The sequence below is a fragment of the Ranitomeya variabilis genome, chromosome 3, assembly GCF_051348905.1.
Source record: "Ranitomeya variabilis isolate aRanVar5 chromosome 3, aRanVar5.hap1, whole genome shotgun sequence".
Taxonomy (NCBI): domain Eukaryota; kingdom Metazoa; phylum Chordata; class Amphibia; order Anura; family Dendrobatidae; genus Ranitomeya; species Ranitomeya variabilis.
The window spans coordinates 303,401,559-303,423,313 of record NC_135234.1 but is presented as its reverse complement, the minus strand read 5'-3'; the positions used below and the strand labels follow the sequence as shown (position 1 = coordinate 303,423,313).

The window sequence follows — 21,755 nt, the reverse complement described above, 5'->3', positions numbered from 1 at the left end:
ACTTCTTCTTCTTATTATTCTTATTCTTATTATTATTCAGTCCGCACGTAATGCGGCCCGAACCGCTTCACTCACAGACTCCAGTGAGGTGTCATTTCGAAGCCAGCGTCCCCAAGAGGTGTGCTAAGTATTTTTCGTGTCGATCGGATTTGTAGTTTTGGCGCAATTTGCGTTTGAAAATGTTTTTTCCCCTCATTGTAATGCTTTTCAATAGGGAAATTTTCACATAGGTTATAATGGCCGGGTTTCTGAGGCAATTTGAAATGTACCTGCCACCTGGCTGATTAGCTCATTGATATGCTCAGTCAGGCACAGTTACTATGCCAACGCCTGCGAACTGTACATGACCCTAGCAGGACAGTTTTGGCAGATAATATCAGCTCTTAAAGTGATAGCACAGCACAATTTCAAAGCACTATCTATAGTCTTATTATAATTATTGCCCCGCTCACCAAATCGGACCCAGCCCGCCAAATCGGACCCAGAGTGGTGCCGCCCGCCAAATCGGACCCAGAGTGGCGCCACCCGCCAAATCGGACCCAGAGTGGCGCCGCCCGCCAAATCGGACCCAGAGTGGCGCCGCCCGCCAAATCGGACCCAGAGTGGCGCCGCCCGCCAAATCGGACCCAGAGTGGCGCCGCCCGCCAAATCGGACCCAGAGTGGCGCCGTTCGGCCAAATCGGACCCAGAGTGGCGCCGCCCGCCAAATCGGACCCAGAGTGGCGCCGCCCGCCAAATCGGACCCAGAGTGGCGCCGCCCGCCAAATCGGACCCAGAGTGACCCCTTCCACCAAATCAGACCCAGAGTGACCCCTTCCACCAAATCGGACCCAGAGTGGCCCCTTCCACCAAATCGGTCCCAGAGTGACCCCGCCCACCAAATGGGACCCAGAGTGACCCGGCCCACCAAATGGGACCCAGAGTGACCCGGCCCACCAAATGGGACCCAGAGTGACCCGGCCCACCAAATGGGACCCAGAGTGACCCGGCCCACCAAATGGGACCCAGAGTGACCCGGCCCACCAAATGGGACCCAGAGTGACCCGGCCCACCAAATCGGACCCAGAGTGACCCGGCCCACCAAATCGGACCCAGAGTGACCCGGCCCACCAAATCGGACCCAGAGTGACCCGGCCCACCAAGCCTCAACCCTGAGGGGCTACAACTACCAAACCAGTGTCTGAGGGGCACCCAAGTGTGAAAGTCTTGCAGGGGCAGCCCGGGCACCATTCCAAAGCACTATCTGTAGTTCCTTCAGGAAATACCCATCTAGTTCTTATTATTATTCAGTCCGCACGTAATGCGGCCCGAACCGCTTCACTCACAGACTCCAGTGAGGTGTCATTTCGAAGCCAGCGTCCCCAAGAGGTGTGCTAAGTATTTTTCGTGTCGATCGGATTTGTAGTTTTGGCGCAATTTGCGTTTGAAAATGTTTTTTCCCCTCATTGTAATGCATTTCAATAGGGAAATTTTCCCATAGGTTATAATGGCCGGGTTTCTGAGGCAAATTGAAATGTACCTGCCACTTGCCACCTGGCTGATTAGCTCATTGATATGCGCAGTCAGGCCCAGTTACTATGCCAACGCCTGCGAACTGTACATGACCCCAGCACAGTTTTGCCAGATAATATCAGCTCTTAAAGTGATAGCACAGCACAATTTCAAAGCACTATCTGTAGTCTTATTATAATTATTGCCCCGCTCACCAAATCGGACCCAGAGTGGCGCCGCCCGCCAAATCGGACCCATAGTGGCGCCGCCCGCCAAATCGGACCCAGAGTGGCGCCGCCCGCCAAATCGGACCCAGAGTGGCGCCGCCCGCCAAATCGGACCCAGAGTGGCGCCGCCCGCCAAATCGGACCCAGAGTGGCGCCGCCCGCCAAATCGGACCCAGAGTGGCGCCGCCCGCCAAATCGGACCCAGAGTGGCGCCGCCCGCCAAATCGGACCCAGAGTGGCGCCGCCCGCCAAATCGGACCCAGAGTGGCGCCGCCCGCCAAATCGGACCCAGAGTGGCGCCGCCCGCCAAATCGGACCCAGAGTGACCCGGCCCACCAAATCGGACCCAGAGTGACCGGGCCCATCAAATGGGACCCAGAGTGACCCGGGCCACCAAATGGGACCCAGAGTGACCCGGGCCACCAAATGGGACCCAGAGTGACCCGGGCCACCAAATGGGACCCAGCGTGACCCGGGCCACCAAATGGGACCCAGAGTGACCCGGGCCACCAAATGGGACCCGGGCCTCCAAATGGGACCCAGAGTGACCCGGGCCACCAAATGGGACCCAGAGTGACCCGGGCCACCAAATGGGACCCAGAGTGACCCGGGCCACCAAATGGGACCCAGAGTGACCCGGGCCACCAAATGGGACCCAGAGTGACCCGGGCCACCAAATGGGACCCAGAGTGACCCGGGCCACCAAATGGGACCCAGAGTGACCCGGGCCACCAAATCGGACCCAGAGTGACCCGGGCCACCAAATGGGACCCAGAGTGACCCGGGCCACCAAATGGGACCCAGAGTGACCCGGGCCACCAAATGGGACCCAGAGTGACCCGGGCCACCAAATGGGACCCAGAGTGACCCGGGCCACCAAATGGGACCCAGAGTGACCCGGGCCACCAAATGGGACCCAGAGTGACCCGGGCCACCAAATCGGACCCAGAGTGACCCGGGCCACCAAATCGGACCCAGAGTGACTCCGCCTACCAAATCGGACCGCCTGAGGGGCACCCAAGTGTGAAAGTCTTGCATAGGCAGCCCGGGCACCATTCCAAAGCACTATCTGTAGTTCCTTCAGGAAATACCCATCTAGTTCTTCTTATTATTATTAGGCTTTTTTCCGCAATTAATGCGGCCCAAACCGTAAAAAAACGCACAGACTCCAGTGAGGTGTCATTTCGAAGCCAGCGTCCACGAGAGGTGTGCTAAGTATTTTTCGTGTCGATCGGATTTGTAGTTTTGGCGCAATTTGCGTTTGAAAATGGTTTTTTCCCCATTGGAAAGCATTGCTCAATGCATTTCAATAGGGAAATTTCCTCATAGGGTATAATGGCCTGGTTTCTGAGGCAATTTCAACATAACTGCCAACTGCCACCTGGCTGATTAGCTCATTGATATGCGCAGTCAGACCCAGTTACTATGCCAACGCCTGCGAACTGTACATGACCCCAGCAAGCCAGTTTTGCCAGATAATATCAGCTCTTAAAGTGATAGCACAGCACAATTTCAAAGCACTATCTGTAGTCTTATTATAATTATTGCCCCGCTCACCAAATCGGACCCAGCCCGCCAAATCGGACCCGGAGTGGCGCCACCCGCCAAATCGGACCCAGAGTGGTGCCGCCCCCAAAATCGGACCCGGAGTGGCGCCGCCCACCAAATCGGCCCCTGAGGTGCCCCGCCCACCAAATCGGCCCCTGAGGTGCCCCGCCCACTAAATCGGCCCCTGAGGGGCCCCACCCACCAAATCGGCCCCTGAGGGGCCCCACCCACCAAATCGGCCCCAGAGGGGCCCCGCCCACCAAATCGGCCCCAGAGGGGCCCCGCCCACCAAATCGGCCCCTGAGGTGCCCCGCCCACCAAATCGAACCCAGAGTGGCCCTGCCCACCAAATCAGCCCCTGAGGGGCCCCACCCACCAAATCGGCCCCTGAGGGGCCCCGCCTACCAAATCGGCCCGAGTTGACCCGCCCACCAAATCGGACCCAGAGTGGCCCCGCCCACCAAATCGGCACCTGAGGGGCCCCGCCCACCAAATCGGCCCCTGAGGTGCCCCGTCCATCAAATCGGACCCAGAGTGGCTCCGCCCACCAAATCGGCCCCTGAGGGGCCCCGCCCACCAAATCGGCCAATGAGGTGCCCCGCCCACCAAATCGGACCCAGAGTGGCCCCGCCCACCAAATCGGACCCAGAGTGGCCCCGCCCACCAAATCAGACCCTGAGTGACCCCATCCACCAAATCGGTCCCTGAGGTGCCCCGCCCACCAAATCGGTCCCTGAGGTGCCCCGCCCACCAAATCGGACCCAGAGTGACCCCGTCCACCAAATCAGACCCTGAGTGACCCCGCCCACCAAATCAGTCCCTGAGGTGCCCCGCCCACCAAATTGGTCCCAGAGTGACCCCGCCCACCAAATTGGACCCAGAGTGACCCCGCCCACCAAATCGGACCCAGAGTGGCCTCAACCCTGAGGGGCTACAACTACCAAACCAGCGCCTGAGGGGCACCCAAGTGTAAAATTCTTGCAGGGGCAGCCCGGGCACCATTCCAAAGCACTATCTGTAGTTCCTTCAGGAAATACCCATCTAGTTATTATTATTATTGGGCTTTTTTCCGCAATTAATGCGGCCCGAACCGTTGAACACACGTTGACTCCAGTGAGGTGTCATTTCGAAGCCAGCGTCCACGAGAGGTGTGCTAAGTATTTTTCGTGTCGATCGGATTTGTAGTTTTGGCGCAATTTGCGTTCGAAAATTGTTTTCCCCTCATTGGAAAGCATTGTCTCAATGCGTTTCAATAGGGAAATTTCCTCATAGGGTATAATGGCCTGGTTTCTGAGGCAATTTCAACATAACTGTCAACTGCCACCTGGCTGATTAGCTCATTGATATGCGCAGTCAGACCCAGTTACTATGCCAACGCCTACGAACTGTACATGACCCCAGCAGGACAGTTTTGCCAGATAATATCAGCTCTTAGAGTGACCCGCCCACCAAATGGGGCATTTAAGTGTAAAACTCTTGCAGGGGCAGCCTGGGTACCATTCCAAAGCACTATCTGTAGTTCCTTCAGGAAATACCCATCTAGTTATTATTATTCAATCCGCAATTAATGCAGCCCTAACCGCTGCACTCACAGACTCCAGTGAGGTGTCATTTCGAAGCCAGCGTTCCTGAGAGGTGTGCTAAGTATTTTTCGTGCCGATCGGATTTGTAGTTTTGGTGCAATTTGCATTTGAAAATATTGTCTCAATGTGTTTCAATAGGGAAATTTTCCCATAAGGTTATAAATAGCCTGCTTTCTGAGGCAATTTCAAAATAACTGCCACCTGCCTGATTAGCTCATTGATATACTGCCATATGTGCAGTCAGACCCAGTTACTATGCCAATGTTTTGGCAGATAATATCAGCACTTAAAGTGACCCGCCCACCAAATTGGCACCTGAGGTGCCCAGCCCACCAAATCGGACCCAGAGTGACCCCGCCCACCAAATCGGTCCCTGAGGTGCCCCGCCCACCAAATCGGTCCCTGAGGTGCCCCGCCCACCAAATCGGACCCAGAGTGACCCCGCCCACCAAATCGGACCCAGTGACCCCGCCCACCAAATCGGTCCCTGAGATGCCCCGCCCACCAAATCGGACCCCGAGTGGCCCCGCCCACCAAATTGGACCCAGAGTGACCCCGTCCACAAATTCGGACCCAGAGTGACCCCGCCCACCAAATCGGACCCTGAGTGGCCCCGCCCACCAAATCGGTCCCTGAGGTGCCCCGCCCGCCAATTCGGACCCAGAGTGACCCCGCCCACCAAATCGGACCCAGAGTGACCCCGCCCACCAAATCTATCCCTGACTGGCTCCGCCCACCAAATCGGACCCTGAGGGGCCCCGCCCACCAAATCGGACCCAAAGTGGCCACGCCCACCAAATCGGCCCCTGAGGTGCCCCGCCCACCAAATCGGCCCCTGAGGTGCCCCGCCCACCAAATCGGCCCCTGAGGTGCCCCGCCCACCAAATCGGACCCAGAGTGGCCCCGCCCACCAAATCGGACCCAGAGTGGCCCCGCCCACCAAATCGGACCCTGAGGGGCCCCGCCCACCAAATTGGACCCAGAGTGGCCCCGCCCACCAAATCGGCCCCTGAGGGGCCCCACCCACCAAATCGGCCCCTGAGGGGCCCCGCCCACCAAATCGGACCCAGAGTGGCCCCGCCCACCAAATCGGCCACTGAGGGGCTCCGCCCACCAAATCAGCCCCTGAGGGGCCCCGCCCATCAAATCGGCCCCCCAGGGGCCCCTCCCACCAAATCGGACCCCCCGGGGCCTCTGCCTACCAAATCGTACCCCAGGGGCCCCGCCCACCAAATCGGACACACAGGGCCCCCACCCGCCAAATCAAACCCCCAGGGGCTCCGCCCATCAAATCAGACCCCCAGGGGCACTGCCCGCCAAATCAGACCCCCAGGGGCCCTGACGTCGGTAATAATGGCCTGAAGCCAGTGCTCACCTCTCTGTTCCACTCCTTTCAGCAGGGCCTCGACCAGGGGGTCCGACATGGCTACGCAAGGGACAATGCTTCCAGGTGTCCGCCGGGAGGAAAAGAGAAAGTTCCCGGCCGGACACCTGGATTTAACCCCTGTAGGAGTGGCCGTAGGACCCCTCCCCTCCAGTGCCCACTGGCCGGCCAGGGGTCTTCCAATTAGTGCATCACTAAAGGGGAGTGATGCCAGGGGGGAACAGGCACCTACAACCTTTCCGTGCAGCTCTATCTAGGTGCTCCCCAGTCAGAGACGCGCACCTTATACAGTACCGCGTCTGCCAGACTGTGGAGACCTGGTGTCGTAACCAGTGCCTTCCCCCCTCCCATCAATCCCGTAATGAAACACACACAGTCCTAGGTGGGTTGAACAGATCGGTCACAGTTTATTAATTAAATAAGCTGAAAAGGGCAATTACATGTCGTAACGGCCGCTCGCGCCGAGCTCCTGTCCGTGATCGACAGGGTAATTGGACCAACGAGTGACTACGACCTTTGCCCTCTTCCGCTTCTTCCGCCACGGAGGATCCCGTGTATTACCTACGCGGGACTCCGACCCCACCCATCACTTTTAGGGCCTGTTCAACCCCATCCTGTAAACCAGACAGAAAAATATCGAGGCCAATGTCCGTTAGGTGAACTCCGTCCGGACGCAATTGTGGCGTGTTTTTCTTTTGTAGGTATTGGTGATGAATCACGATACCGCCTCTTCCTCTCACATATTTTCCGATTCGAGCGTTGAATTTCACCCTTGTCCGCTCTATGGCTCTCTTATCTCTTGCACCACGCCATTCGGCCCGTGGTGTTATCTCCGACCACACCAGTATCATGTTCCTGAACAGCCAGCTGAACCGTTCCATATCCGTTGTCACCCATTTGTACAACTCGGCCACCTTTTGTTTGCCCAGGTCATTGCCACCTGCGTGTAACACCAATATCACCGGGCGTTCCGCCATCCTTGCTATGCCCACCATCTCTTTGAACACCTGGTTCCACCGGAGGCCTCTGATACCCCTCCAGTTAACTTTTATTCCCGGGATGTAGAGATTTGTTCCTCCTGGCCGCAGTTTGGCCCTCTTTTCGGCCCAGTGTACGTAGGAATCTCCTACCACCCAAACATCAACCCCTGTAAGAAACAACATATGTTAATTAAGCAAGTCAGGCCTGATGTATCTGGCGAAGCATGCGGACTTCCAACGACCCATTCTCTGCACCTCAGCCTCTGACACTCCTGCCCTAGCTGCCTCTGTGGCCGCCCCTATCCGGAACGAATGTGTTCCGTACTCCTTTGGATTTGCGCCGGTTTTTTTTAAGCATCGCTTGAACATTGCCTGGAATTGGTACTTGGTCAGAGGGGACCCGTCTGTATGAGTGAAGAAAAATCTACCCGCGTGTCTTATTACGGCGTATCTTTTAACCATTTTTAGTGGGCAAGCTGGGCCCTCTGTAGAGTTAACCAGGACCCATGTGCCCCTACCGGTGGGATCGCATTTGGATTTTCTAACCCTGATGCGCAGGGCGCCGCTGCATATAACTATATCCTCATTAATTAAGCCTCCTTCCGACGCGGTTTTTGACCGCGGTAGCAATTCGCTAATACGCAGTGCTCCGAAAAAGACGGTCGCAAACGCTGCCGATATGAGGGCCACCTCATATTGCGATGAGCAGACTGACGGGGATATCGCAATTAGGTCCTGCAATAGACTCAGAGAAATGGGACGGCGACATTCGTGACTTGGCTGAAGCCTTTTCCAACCTTTTATGGCTTGTCTTATGCAGAAGGACTTAGTTACGTCAACCCATCCCAATAATTGAAAGAAAAATGCAAGCCCCGATAATTTCCGTTGTGCCGATGTGCCCGACGACCCGCTTTCCCTCATCCGTAAAAGGAAATCAGTTGTCACTGCGCTTCGCGCTCCGTCGCTTTCGTCGACTGGCCTACCCTGAATTAGGGAGCACCACTCCTCCCAAGCCTTACCATACACCTGCCAGGTAGCTGGCGAAACGGAGGCCCGGATTAAGGGCATCAATGATTGGCCACTGTGTCCCACAGGGACAGTGGACACAGAATACCACGGGGTTGCGCGTTGGGCTGCTGGATTCTGAAAGCCTGCCAATTAGAAAATAACAGTGGGTTAATGATATTATCATCTACTTCCGCCACCACGGTGGCTCTACACCAAATATTGTTTTCAAGGCAAATCAGCGCTAGTCGGCGCAAAATAGCGAGTATGGGCAGGGAAGAAGAGGACATGTGATTTAAACTCTTTGCCGTTTTCGTATTTTTTGTTTGGAAACGAATGTTCGTGTTTCTCAACTGATCGGCCCATATGTCCATCGCTGCAACAACCGCAAATAATTCCCATAGGGACGGGTCTTGACCCCATTTTGTTGTCGTCCATCTCTCTGGCCAACCTGATTTGCACCATTGGTTTTTAAAAATTGCTGCAAAACCCTCTTTTTTATTCCACCCTACTGTCAGCCCTAAATCCTTGCTTGCGATCTCTCTCGCCATAACGCACGTGTGACCGTTGTATGATTGCAGGAACGTTTTCCACACTAGCAGATCTGCTTTTAGCGAACGGGTGAGCCTAATTCTATGGCCGGGCTGAGAAGCGCCTTTTGTTGCCAAAGATAGCCTGCGTGAGAATGCTCTGCCAACCGGCATTACGCGGCAAGCGAATGTCAGAAGGCCCAGTAATGCCTGCATTTGCTGGAGGGTTACCTTGTTCACTTCTAGAAAGCCTTTCAACATTTGCAGGGTTTTTAATATTTTATCCTCTGGTAAGCGGAAAACCATTAACGTGGTATCTATTTCGATGCCCAAGAAAGGCAATACATTACATGGTCCCTCCGTTTTTTCGGGTGACAGTGGCACGCCGAATTTGAGTGCGATAGCTTTGAATGTTTCTAGCAGCTCGGAGCAAAGTTTAGAGTTTCTGGGGCCGACAAACAGGAAATCATCGAGGTAGTGAATTAGGGATTTACTGCCCGTTTCGTACCGAACTACCCAATCTAGGAAGGTGCTGAATAGCTCAAAATAGTGACATGATATGGAACATCCCATCGGGAGGCACATGTCGAAGTAATATAGCTGGTCCACTTTGCAGCCCAGAAGGTGAAAACATTCGGGGTGCACGGGTAGTAAACGGAATGCCGATTCAATGTCGGATTTGGCTAGCATGGCGCCGGGTCCGGCTGCCCGGACTAATTCTACCGCCTTATCGAAAGACGCGTATGAGACGGAAGCTTCCTCTGGTGAAATTGCGTCGTTGACCGAATCGCCCTTTGGGTGAGATAAATGATGGATTAGGCGGTATTTACCGGGTTCCTTTTTTGGTATAATGCCAAGCGGTGATATTTTCATATTTTTGAAGGGGAGCGCCTGGAAGGGACCTGCTAGCCTACCTAATTCTACCTCCTTTTTAATTTTCTGTCTAAGTATTTCGGGGAATTCGCGAGCCGATTTTAGGTTATTGGATAGGGTTGGCGTTCTTGTTAGCCTAAAGGGAATAAAAAACCCGTCGGAGAATCCTGCATGCAGCTGCTGAGCAGCTTCCTTATTGGGGTAGAGATTTAACCAGGGGGCCATCGCGGATACGCTCACTGGGGTTCTGCCGCGTGGGCGCTTTGTAAGGCTGACGAGTGCACCTTGACGCTGGGTGCCCTCCCCCGCAAGCGGAGCAATCGTGTCTGAATTTGCATAGTGTGTGGAAACGGCAGTTTCCCTCGTTGAACAGCCAGCAGGCCCCGGGTTTTCGCACGACCACTGAGTTTTGACCTGCGGCTGTGGAGTAATTAGTGGTCGAGGCCGAAAAGGGGGGCTGCTTTTGGGACAGCATCAAACGCAACCACACGTCCGTTGCCTTAACTCCCCAGCCTAGATTGGGCTGTAGGGCCAGACGCCTGCGGAACTCCTCATCATACCGCCGCCAGGCTGAGCCGCCGTGCGATTTGTATGAACTATATATCATGTCCTGATATATAAACAATTCGGAGCAACGTTCCGGATGTTTCTGGCCCATAATACAGCCCAATACTGCGAAGGCCTGGAGCCAATTATTCATGGTTAAAGCAATTCTCGATCTCGCCCTATCAAAACCCCTCTCGTTAGGTTTATCCACCGTTTGCTGGTCTGCTGATAACAGCGACCATATATCAATATAATCGTTACTCCAGATTTTCTCTCTAGTTTCCTGATCTATATGGGCACCTAACGGGCTGACCCCGCAGAAGAAGGCGTCTTTGTGTAGATTAGCGGACTGTGGTGTTGTATTGTTCACCACCTTTCCGCTCGAGTGTGATAGCTGTAGGATTATTTCCTTTACCGCTGAAGTTAGCTCCCTTTCTTGTAACATTTCCTTTCCACCCTTGGAACACTCACCGCTGTGTGACTCTGGACGAGTGTACTCCGATCCTGGAGGAACCCCCGCAGATGTTGACGGGGTGATGTCGCAGGACGGGGAAACTCTGGCTCCCGCTACAGCGAGGGACTGTCCGATGTGCTGGCCGATGGTCTGAGTATCGTGTGTTGGAGCCCGATTACAACCACATCGTGGCGGATTAATGGCTCTATCCTCAGCGACTGCGTGGCTGTTGTGGCTGGAAGCCGCGGGGGATTGTTCTCCCCGGCTGAAAGCCTTAGAGGGTGCCCGTGATTTAGAGGATTTGTCACGTGGACGATGACTCCTACCCGGGCTCAGCGATGCCTCGGACGTCTCGGATGTTTCAGACGACCTCCATCCTGAGGCCCGAGATCTGCGGCGGCTCCTATGGGAGCTGCGTCTGCGTCGGTGACGGGAGGGGCGTTTAGAGGGGTAGCGCGAATGGCGACGGGAGTTATTAGAGGACGATTGAGAGGACGTTTGGCGTCTACGCCTTCGTCCGGCATTATTTATCGGTGTAATGGGGGGGATGGTCTTATTATTACAAGGGGGAATGCTGTCCGTGTACCGTTCCGCCGTGCTACATAGAGGGGGTGGGGTCAGGAGGTAACTGTGTTCAGCCCCACTGCTGGGATTTGGCGGGGCGGACGTTAACGGAAAATTTTTATTGGGAATTTGAGCCGTGGGGGGAGGTGTAACTGTGTATGTGTTAGGTGCGTTTAATGGTGTTACGCGGTGCTTCCCGCTGTGCAGCTGTTGAGCGCACTGATCGGTCCTATTGGACCGAACAGTGCGCTCTTCAGCTGACCTGTCACATCTACTGCCTGACCCCTGATACCCCCGTGCCGGCATCAGTGCTGTGTCTGCCGGGGGCATGCTGGAGGTCAGGCCTGGTGGAGAAACTGCGGGCTGATCGGTCTGGTTTGCCCGATCAGCTCGCTCTGGGGACCCTATACCGTTCCAGCAGGCCCCCTGGTTACCCTCTGCGGGCGGCATATCTGTGCCCGCAGGGAACGCAACCGAGGACCGGCCGGCGTTGAGCCCAGCGCTGTAATGCAGGGACCGGAAGTGGGCGGGCGATGACCGGAAGTCTGTGGGCGGGGCTAACTCGGCTCCCCGGACCGAGCTCGAGGAGGGATCCGGAAGACGCCGGCAGCGGCGAGGCGGCGAGGCCGCCCCCTCGCCCACCTGGAGCCGCTCCGGGGCGCGGGGCAAGCGGGCAGAACGCCTGCCCCCCCGCGCTTCTGAGAGATCCGCCGGAGCGGCCAGGGAAGGGGGGGGACGCCACTACCCGCCCGGCGCCGCATGCCTGCACGCCGCCAGCCCCCGGAGCTGCCGGGGCAGGAGGCAACGCCGCATTCTGCTCAGTGCGAGATGGGACGCAGCCCGCCCCCCGCCGGGTGCGACGCCCGGCTCTGCCCCGCTTCCTTCGCGATATTCCAAGGCCCTCTGCAGCCGCGAGCCCTGGTGCCTGCAGCGGCGCCGAGGGGGGCCTCCGTCTACCGCTCTGAGCCGCTCCAACCTCCGTTCCCCCGGGAGCTGGCGTTCCGGGAGGCAGCGATGGTGAGCTAGGCCCGATGGGGCCAGGGGGCGAAGGGGAGAGGAAGGCTGCACCTATGGGACCCGGGGGCGACGGTGCCATGGAGGACAGACCAGGGGGGCCCGTGGGCGGGGGGGTGAGTGCGCACAGCTCAGGGGGACCCGGGGGCGAAGGGATTAGGAGGGACAGGCCGGGGTTGGGAGAAGGCCCAGGGAGGTGAGCCCTGACGTCGGTAATAATGGCCTGAAGCCAGTGCTCACCTCTCTGTTCCACTCCTTTCAGCAGGGCCTCGACCAGGGGGTCCGACATGGCTACGCAAGGGACAATGCTTCCAGGTGTCCGCCGGGAGGAAAAGAGAAAGTTCCCGGCCGGACACCTGGATTTAACCCCTGTAGGAGTGGCCGTAGGACCCCTCCCCTCCAGTGCCCACTGGCCGGCCAGGGGTCTTCCAATTAGTGCATCACTAAAGGGGAGTGATGCCAGGGGGGAACAGGCACCTACAACCTTTCCGTGCAGCTCTATCTAGGTGCTCCCCAGTCAGAGACGCGCACCTTATACAGCACCGCGTCTGCCATATGTGCAGTCAGACCCAGTTACTATGCCAATGTTTTGGCAGATAATATCAGCACTTAAAGTGACCCGCCCACCAAATTGGCACCTGAGGTGCCCAGCCCACCAAATCGGACCCAGAGTGACCCCGCCCACCAAATCGGTCCCTGAGGTGCCCCGCCCACCAAATCGGTCCCTGAGGTGCCCCGCCCACCAAATCGGACCCAGAGTGACCCCGCCCACCAAATCGGACCCAGTGACCCCGCCCACCAAATCGGTCCCTGAGATGCCCCGCCCACCAAATCGGACCCCGAGTGGCCCCGCCCACCAAATTGGACCCAGAGTGACCCCGTCCACAAATTCGGACCCAGAGTGACCCCGCCCACCAAATCGGACCCTGAGTGGCCCCGCCCACCAAATCGGTCCCTGAGGTGCCCCGCCCGCCAATTCGGACCCAGAGTGACCCCGCCCACCAAATCGGACCCAGAGTGACCCCGCCCACCAAATCTATCCCTGACTGGCTCCGCCCACCAAATCGGCCCCTGAGGGGCCCCGCCCACCAAATCGGCCCCTGAGGTGCCCCGCCCACCAAATCGGCCCCTGAGGTGCCCCGCCCACCAAATCGGACCCAGAGTGGCCCCGCCCACCAAATCGGACCCAGAGTGGCCCCGCCCACCAAATCGGACCCTGAGGGGCCCCGCCCACCAAATTGGACCCAGAGTGGCCCCGCCCACCAAATCGGCCCCTGAGGGGCCCCACCCACCAAATCGGCCCCTGAGGGGCCCCGCCCACCAAATCGGACCCAGAGTGGCCCCGCCCACCAAATCGGCCACTGAGGGGCTCCGCCCACCAAATCAGCCCCTGAGGGGCCCCGCCCATCAAATCGGCCCCCCAGGGGCCCCTCCCACCAAATCGGACCCCCCGGGGCCTCTGCCTACCAAATCGTACCCCAGGGGCCCCGCCCACCAAATCGGACACACAGGGCCCCCACCCGCCAAATCAAACCCCCAGGGGCTCCGCCCATCAAATCAGACCCCCAGGGGCACTGCCCGCCAAATCAGACCCCCAGGGGCCCCGCCCGCCAAATCGGACCCCCAGGGGCCCCGCCCGCCAAATCAGACCCACAGGGGCCCCGCCTGCCAAATCGGACCCAGAGGGCCCCCGCCTGCCAAATCGGACCCAGAGGGGCCCCGCCCACCAAATCGGACCCCCAGGAGCCCTGCCCGCCAAATCGGACCCCCAGGGGCCCTGCCTGCCAAATCGGACCCCCAGGGGCCCCGCCCGCCAAATCGTACCCCCAGGGGCCCCGCCCGCCAAATCGGACCCTGAGGTGCCCAGCCCATCAAATCCTCAACCCTGAGGGGCTACAACCACCAAACCAGCGCCTGAGGGGCACCCAAGTGTGAAAGTCTTGTAGGGGCAGCCCCGGCACAATTCCAAAGCACTATCTGTAGTTCCTTCAGGAAATACCCATCTAGTTTCCAAAATGGTGTCACTTTTGGGGGCTTTCAACTAATTTTACATTCAAAAAGTCAAATGGCACTCCTTCCCTTCCGAGCCTTGCCGTGCAACACAAACATTGATTCCCCCCACATATGTGGTATCTCCATGCTCAAAAGAAATTGTAAAACAAATTGCATGGTCCATTTTCTCCTATTACCCTTGTGAAAGTAAAAAGAAATTGGGTCTAAAGGAAAAGTTTTGTTAAAAATGTAAGTTTCTTTTTTCCTTCCACATTCCTTTAATTCCTATGAAACACCTGAAGGGTTAATAAACTTCTTGAATGTGGTTTTGAGCACCTTGAGGGGTGTAGTTTTTAGAACAGTGTCACTTTTGGGTATTTTCTGTCATATAGGCCCCTCAAAGTCACTTTAAATGAGAGGTGGTCCCTAACAAATGATTTTGTAAATTTTGTTGTAACAATAAGAGATCGCAGGTCACCAGTTAATCCTTATAACTTCCTAACAAAAATAAATAGTTTAAAAAAAGTGCCGAAGTAAAGTAGATATGTGAGAAATGTCATTTGTTAATTATTTTGTGTGACATGACTGATTTAAGGGCATAAAAATTAAAAGTTTGAAAATTGCCAAATTTTCGATTTTTTTTCACAAATAAACGGAAGTCATATCAAAGAAATTTTACCACTGTCATGAAGTACAATATGTCACGAGAAAATCTCAGACTCAGTGGGATCCAATGAAGTGTTCCAGAGTCAAGACTTCATTAAGTGACAGTGGTCAGAATTGAAAAAATTGGCCTGGTGAGGAAGATGAAAACACGTTTTGAGGTGAAGGGGTTAAATTCTCTCCTACTAGATGAGGCTAATGTACTTACTTTGAAAGTCATTGTCAGAATGGCTGTATTATTGTTCCTGAATGTTTAAATGGAACCTGTCACCTGAATTTGGCGGGACCAGTTTTGGGTCATATGGGCGGGGTTTTCGGGTGTTTGGTTCACCCTTTCCTTACCCGCTGGCTGCATGCTGGCCGCATGCTGGCCGCAATATTGGATTGAAGTTCATTCTCTGTCCTCCGGAGCACACGCCTGCGCAAGGCAATATTGCTACCTAGACAGATTAACACCTCTTCAGTGTCCCTGCTTTAGCTGAGATCTCACACTGCTCCACACAAACTGCTGCTGTCACTGAGGCTGGGTGAGTGCTGATGAAATGCACCTTGACTCATGAGCTATTTTATTCTATGGCTGAACTAAAATGCTCATTTTAATATAAAGGCATATACAGCCATTCTGATATGAATTTTCAAATTATGTTCACCACTTCATTAGGTCTAAGAGATTTATGTATTTTGAAATGCATCAAGGTGCAGGATGGAAATTTTGTTTTATTAACAGTTTTCTATGTTCTTACAGGTGTATACATTCACTAGAAGTGGGCATCGCTGCATACAGAAACCCAAAGGATAAAAAGTTTAAGGATTATGCATACTTCCTCACTCATGACATCAGTATGATGCGGCTCGTGGAGACTTTCCTAGAAAACACGCCTCAGCTCATTCTTGTGCTCTATATAATTATACAAAGAGAAGTAATACAGATTTTTCAATGTGAGTAAACACAGAAAAGAAGGTGCCAGCATGTGGTATTCAGATGTGTATTTAGAGGTGCAGACCTATATGTAAAATAGCCTTATAGCCCAAAAATCAAAAGTAGAAAATGCAGACAAAATAGCACTCTACAGTTGTGTCTTTTAATCAGTGTATTGGCATACCAGACAAACAATTGTCTATGCTCACCGCAGACAATAGTGTAACAAGATACAATAGTGGTCTAATCTGTGGAATGAAAGCAACCGTTATAACTTTCACCTTTAACTTTATTTTTCTAATTTTGGCTATAAAGCGAAACTCATCAGGATTTTACTAAGTAAACTACAGACATTGTCAGGTTGGCACAGTTTTACTGATTCCTTGGTTGATGAAATCCATCTATACAATAATATCAACAATATTCTATGCAGTATGTAAAATAGGGGGCAGGTCACTGAAGGATCAGTGACCTGTCATAAGCCATACAGATGAATATGTAACGACAACTCCAGATAAAAGTCATGGCCGGGGGAGAGGGAGCCGAAGCTCGTGTGAGCAGGGGAGGACGACGGCCGTTTCGCGCTATGCCTGCGCTTCTACGGGTCGATTTGTGCTCAGGACAGACAGCGGATATAGTGCACCGGCCACACACCCCGCCACCAAATCCCTCCCACAAACCATAGAAATACAAAAAGCACGTATTAAAAACAAGAATTAAAAACAATACATGGCTTATGGAGTACATCTATGACATGGAACACAAATCGCTACTGAAGAGATGTTAGCAAAATGCTATACCAAATTATCGCTCCATGACCTGTCAATTGTGTTCACTATACGTGACACTGCGCTCATAAGACAACTACAGAAATATGGACATATCGACTGTCATTGAAACCAAGCGGACCCATGGCATTACAGCGCAGGATCCACCTGGCTTCACATCTCAAGAGCAGATTGTCCAAATCACCACCTTGGGCAGGCAAATACACCTTTTCGATGCCAGCAAAGGTAAGACATTCAGTCCTACCACCGTGTTTCTCCCTCACATGGGAGATGAATCGCGGGACACCTTTTCCTGATGCTACTGACCTGCAATGCTCTCGAAAACGGACATACATCGGGCGGATAGTTTTGCCGATATAATATCGCTTGCAAGGACAGAATACAATATACACTACATGATCAGTTTTACACGTGATGAAATCATTAACCGTGTGTGACACTGCACCTATACGGAGAAACCGCTCTGTAAGGTGCTGCTGACAGCACGAGCAATGGCCGCACCTAAAGTTACCTTTAGGGGACACCCCATTTAGCCAATTAGTATTTGATTTAGTGACGCGGTTTCTTACCAATCTATCTCTTAACCTTGCACTTCTTCTATTGGCTATTAAGGGGCCTCTTGCTGCTACGTCGGCTAACTCCTTATCTCTCTCTAACAGGTGCCAGTTCTTTTTAATAGCTAACCTAATTTGCTGGTCCAATTGCTATATTTGAAACAAAAAGTAAATCTTTTCCCAATCTCCTGTCTCTGGGAGGGCGGTTTTTTAACAACCCCTTCTATCCTCTCATTTTTTACTCTGTCCAAAGTAGATGCCAACAACCTCTCTGGGTAACCCCTTTCTCTAAATCTGACTTTCATCTCTTCTGATTAACGGTGAAACCCCTCTTCAGTGTTGTTCACCCTACTCACTCTCAAAAATTGTCTGTACGGTACTGCGCGTTTTGTATGCATGGGGTGATAACTATTGTAATGCATCAGAGTATTTGCCGCTAAAAAAGTGAAAGTGCAGACTTTTAAAGAAGGTAAGGTCTGCACTTCACTTTTTCGTAAACCGGTAGCGGCAAATACTCTGATGCATTACAATAGTTATCACCCCATGCATACAAAACGCGCAGTACCGTACAGCCAATTTTTGAGAGTGAGTAGGGTGAACAACACTGAAGAGGGGTTTCACCATCAATCAGAAGAGATGAAAGTCAGATTTAGAGAAAGGAGTTACCCAGAGAGGTTGTTGGCATCTACTTTGGACAGAGTAAAAAATGAGAGGATAGAAGGGGTTGTTAAAAAACCGCCCTCCCAGAGACAGGAGATTGGGAAAAGATTTACTTTTTGTTTCAAATATAGCAACATGGACCAGCAAATTAGGTTAGCTATTAAAAAGAACTGGCACCTGTTAGAGAGAGATAAGGAGTTAGCCGACGTAGCAGCAAGAGGCCCCTTAATAGCCAATAGAAGAAGTGCAAGGTTAAGAGATAGATTGGTAAGAAACCGCGTCACTAAATCAAATACTAATTGGCTAAATGGGGTGTCCCCTAAAGGTAACTTTAGGTGCGGCCATTGCTCGTGCTGTCAGCAGCACCTTACAGAGCGGTTTCTCCGTATAGGTGCAGTGTCACACACGGTTAATGATTTCATCACGTGTAAAACTGATCATGTAGTGTATATTGTATTCTGTCCTTGCAAGCGATATTATATCGGCAAAACTATCCGCCCGATGTATGTCCGTTTTCGAGAGCATTGCAGGTCAGTAGCATCAGGAAAAGGTGTCCCGCGATTCATCTCCCATGTGAGGGAGAAACACGGTGGTAGGACTGAATGTCTTACCTTTGCTGGCATCGAAAAGGTGAATTTGCCTGCCCAAGGTGGTGATTTGGACAATCTGCTCTTGAGATGTGAAGCCAGGTGGATCCTGCGCTGTAATGCCATGGGTCCGCTTGGTTTCAATGACAGAGTCGATATGTCCATATTTCTGTAGTTGTCTTATGAGCGCAGTGTCACGTATAGTGAACACAATTGACAGGTCATGGAGCGATAATTTGGTATAGCATTTTGCTAACATCTCTTCAGTAGCGATTTGTGTTCCATGTCATAGATGTACTCCATAAGCCATGTATTGTTTTTAATTCTTGTTTTTAATACGTGCTTTTTGTATTTCTATGGTTTGTGGGAGGGATTTGGTGGCGGGGTGTGTCTGGCCGGTGCACTATATCCGCTGTCTGTCCTGAGCACAAATCGATCCGTAGAAGCGCAGGCATAGCGCAAAACGGCCGTCGTCCTCCCCTGCTCACACGAGCTTCGGCTCCCTCTCCCCCGGCCATGACTTATCTGGAGTTGTCGTTGTCAATAAAGAAGTAACTTTACCGAAGACTGGCGAGTGCCCTCATTTTTTACTAACAAGGAGCGCATGGATGGAAGTCTTTTCTATGAAGGAGCACCTGAGGTCCAGTGTTAGCGGCATAGCGAGGAGTCACATCTGATATCCCTGAATAGAGTTCATTATTGCAGTTGATTAAGGGTCGGTGCCGCTCAGTTTTTTACTTTTTTGAGATGAATATGTAAGCAGAGCACCACAAAGACATCCCCCACAGGCCTGGCTCAAAGCATGAGAATCTCATTAACTGAAAACTTAAAATAAAGATTCAACAACATCTACAAGACGGATTTCATCAACTAAGGTATCATTGTAATCAGTAGCGGCGCCAACCTGACACTGTCTGTAGTTTACTAAGCACAATCCTGTTGACAGGTTTGCTTTAATGATTTTTTTTTAAATCTGGCATTTCTCAAGCCCTGTAATGTGTAGCAGGATGGTGCTCATAGCAGATCAGCAATGACAACTATAGAGGTCTCCTGCAGACCTTGGGTTGTCATGCCAACCCATTGGCGCCCTGCGGTTATGTGTAGGGAAGCCAATGGGTGGGATTAGTGACATGCTTCCGGAGCGGCCATGTTACGTGCTGCTGTCGGAGATTCACAGCGGCATTTAACATGTTAACAGCTGCGAGTGGAACGTGCAATCTGAAAGATCTCATTCTGTAGCATCATCAGAGACCGGGATCTCGTGTCCCTTTAATGGTTGATGTAGGCTACCGGTGTCCGATTGTCCAACAAGATGCGACCATGATGCCTTTGCAGGAAGGAAAGAAACTTTGCTATTGCATTTTTTACCGTCCGTTCTTTCTTGTTTGATGAATATCTCAAACATCCATCTGAGCTTGCGTTTGTCGTGATTATATCTTATATGACCTAGGGACCACTAGTGACTAGTGATGAGGGAGTATACTCGTTGCTCGGGTTTTCCCAAGCACGCTCGGCTGGTCCCCGAGTATTTGTGACTGCTCGGAGATTTAGTTTTCATCGCCGCAGCTGCATGATTTACAGCTACTAGCCAGCATGAATACATGTGGGAATTGCCTAGCATCCAGGCAACCCCCACATGTACTCAGGCTGGATAGCAGCTGTAAATCATGCAGCTGAGTCAACAAAAACTAAATGTCCGAGCAGTCACATATACTTGAAGACCACCCGAGTGTGCTCGGGAAAACCCGAGCAACGAGTATACTCGCTCATCACTAATAGCGATACCTCATATGTGGTTGAAAACTACTTTTGAGGCACAGTGCAAAGCTCAAATAGTAGCTAGACTCTAAGTTTAGGAGGAACCAAGGAATACTTCAATACGATAAGCGGGTTCCTAAAGTAACTAATGCTAAAAACTTTTATTAATTTATAGTCTAAAAAAGTGCAAACATATAGTGCTGACAAAGGTGCTAGGTGCATACATACAAACAGAAAACATATTAAAACGTGTCTCCGCCAGAGAATAATGTCCAATTACCTATTATTAACTTGTTTCTCATATATACCAAAATGACATTCTGGATATATCACCACAAAACCAACCAGTCCTGATGTTTCTAACACATATATCCACTATGCCTTGATATTTATGTGGTCAGACAGGTTATAACACATAAATAATCGTACCGTCACCGATATGGCTTTATACAGACCAAATAGAGAGGGCCCTTTTCTCTCAGGTAACCACTCCTAAATCATGGTCATGGTTAACCAGGTTAATGGATGCTACAGGTGTGGGAATTGTAAATGTTGCCAGGCTATACGGCAAGGCAAGGATTTCACGAGCAATGTAACAGGAAAAAGTTTTATAAATTGTAAAACAATGGGTGTTATCTACAAGATGACGTCCGAATGCGGGCTAGAATACATTGGTAAGACAAGCAGGGAGCTTAGAAGAGTTGGAGAGCATCATCGAGATACAATTAATAAAAGATACCCCGGTTGCAAATCACATCAATAGAGTACATCAGGGTAATCTAAAGATGGTCAATTTTATGGGCATCGACAGGGTGCACCAGTCCCAGAGAGGAGGTGACTGGGATAGAAGCATCTTGCAAAGAGAGAGTAAATGGATTTTCTGCCTCCAAACAATAACACCACGTGGTCTGAACGACCAGCTCAGTTTTTCTTCCTTCTTATAGAGAGAGGGAGTAATAGGGTACTCCGTTAACAGGGATAGCCGCTGTTGAGTGGGGGCGCCACTGCGTAGGAATAGGGTGCCAACCTCCGCGACAGGTAGGAGCAAGTTTAGAGAGGGCTCCTTAGGGATTTTGATAGTTGCACCCTTTCCTGTCATTCCTTCCACGAGGGGTTTGCTGTGTCACTTATATATAAACTAAAAAAAAATTTCTTTGTCTTCTAATATATTTTTTCCTTTGTTTGCTAATATATTTTTCCCTTGTCTGCTAATTCATTCTAAGTGTGTACATAATCTGCTGAGTGAAATCTAAAACCGAATTCTGAAGCTCTATTTAATCCTCGATTTATGGGGGTATAACTACAACAACGTGGTTGGTTTATTTGCACATGCCTTTCTCGGGACTCGGTAGAAAAACAATTGCTCCCTTTTGGTAAGATGGATACAGGAGTACAGGAGGTGCTTGAGTGACGTCTGTCTCTTGTTTCTGTATCGCATGAAGCGTAATGCGCTTGCGCACATCACTGTTGAGGAGGCGTTAAGAGGTGGAAGGGTCCGCCCACCGGACATGACGTTACGGCATGGTTTGCCGACGTCTCTGTGCCGGAAGTAAATGTGCGCGCTGTAATCTATGGTGCACACACCTGAATACACCGGAAATCCGACTCCCGGCGTCCGGAAGCACGTGGCTGCAA

At 52.4% G+C, this 21,755-nt stretch overlaps 2 protein-coding genes across 4 annotated transcripts in view; one reads left to right on the top strand and one right to left on the bottom strand.

Moving 5' to 3' along the window:
- XKR8 (XK related 8) overlaps positions 1-21,755 on the top strand; it is a 523,821-nt gene that overhangs the window by 143,312 nt on the left and 358,754 nt on the right. For all 3 annotated transcript variants that reach the window (XM_077295609.1, XM_077295610.1, XM_077295608.1), the window contains exon 2: positions 15,600-15,793. In XM_077295609.1, the coding sequence (XP_077151724.1) occupies positions 15,600-15,793 (194 nt within the window). The remainder of the gene's footprint in view (positions 1-15,599; positions 15,794-21,755) is intronic.
- On the bottom strand, positions 6,775-12,488 carry SRSF4 (serine and arginine rich splicing factor 4). The gene is made up of 4 exons (XM_077299022.1): positions 12,440-12,488; positions 10,639-11,337; positions 8,233-8,364; positions 6,775-7,380 (listed from the first exon to the last, which is right to left on the bottom strand). Exons 1-4 carry the CDS (start codon positions 12,486-12,488, stop codon positions 6,791-6,793), a joined length of 1,470 nt encoding a protein of 489 aa, XP_077155137.1. The 3' UTR covers positions 6,775-6,790.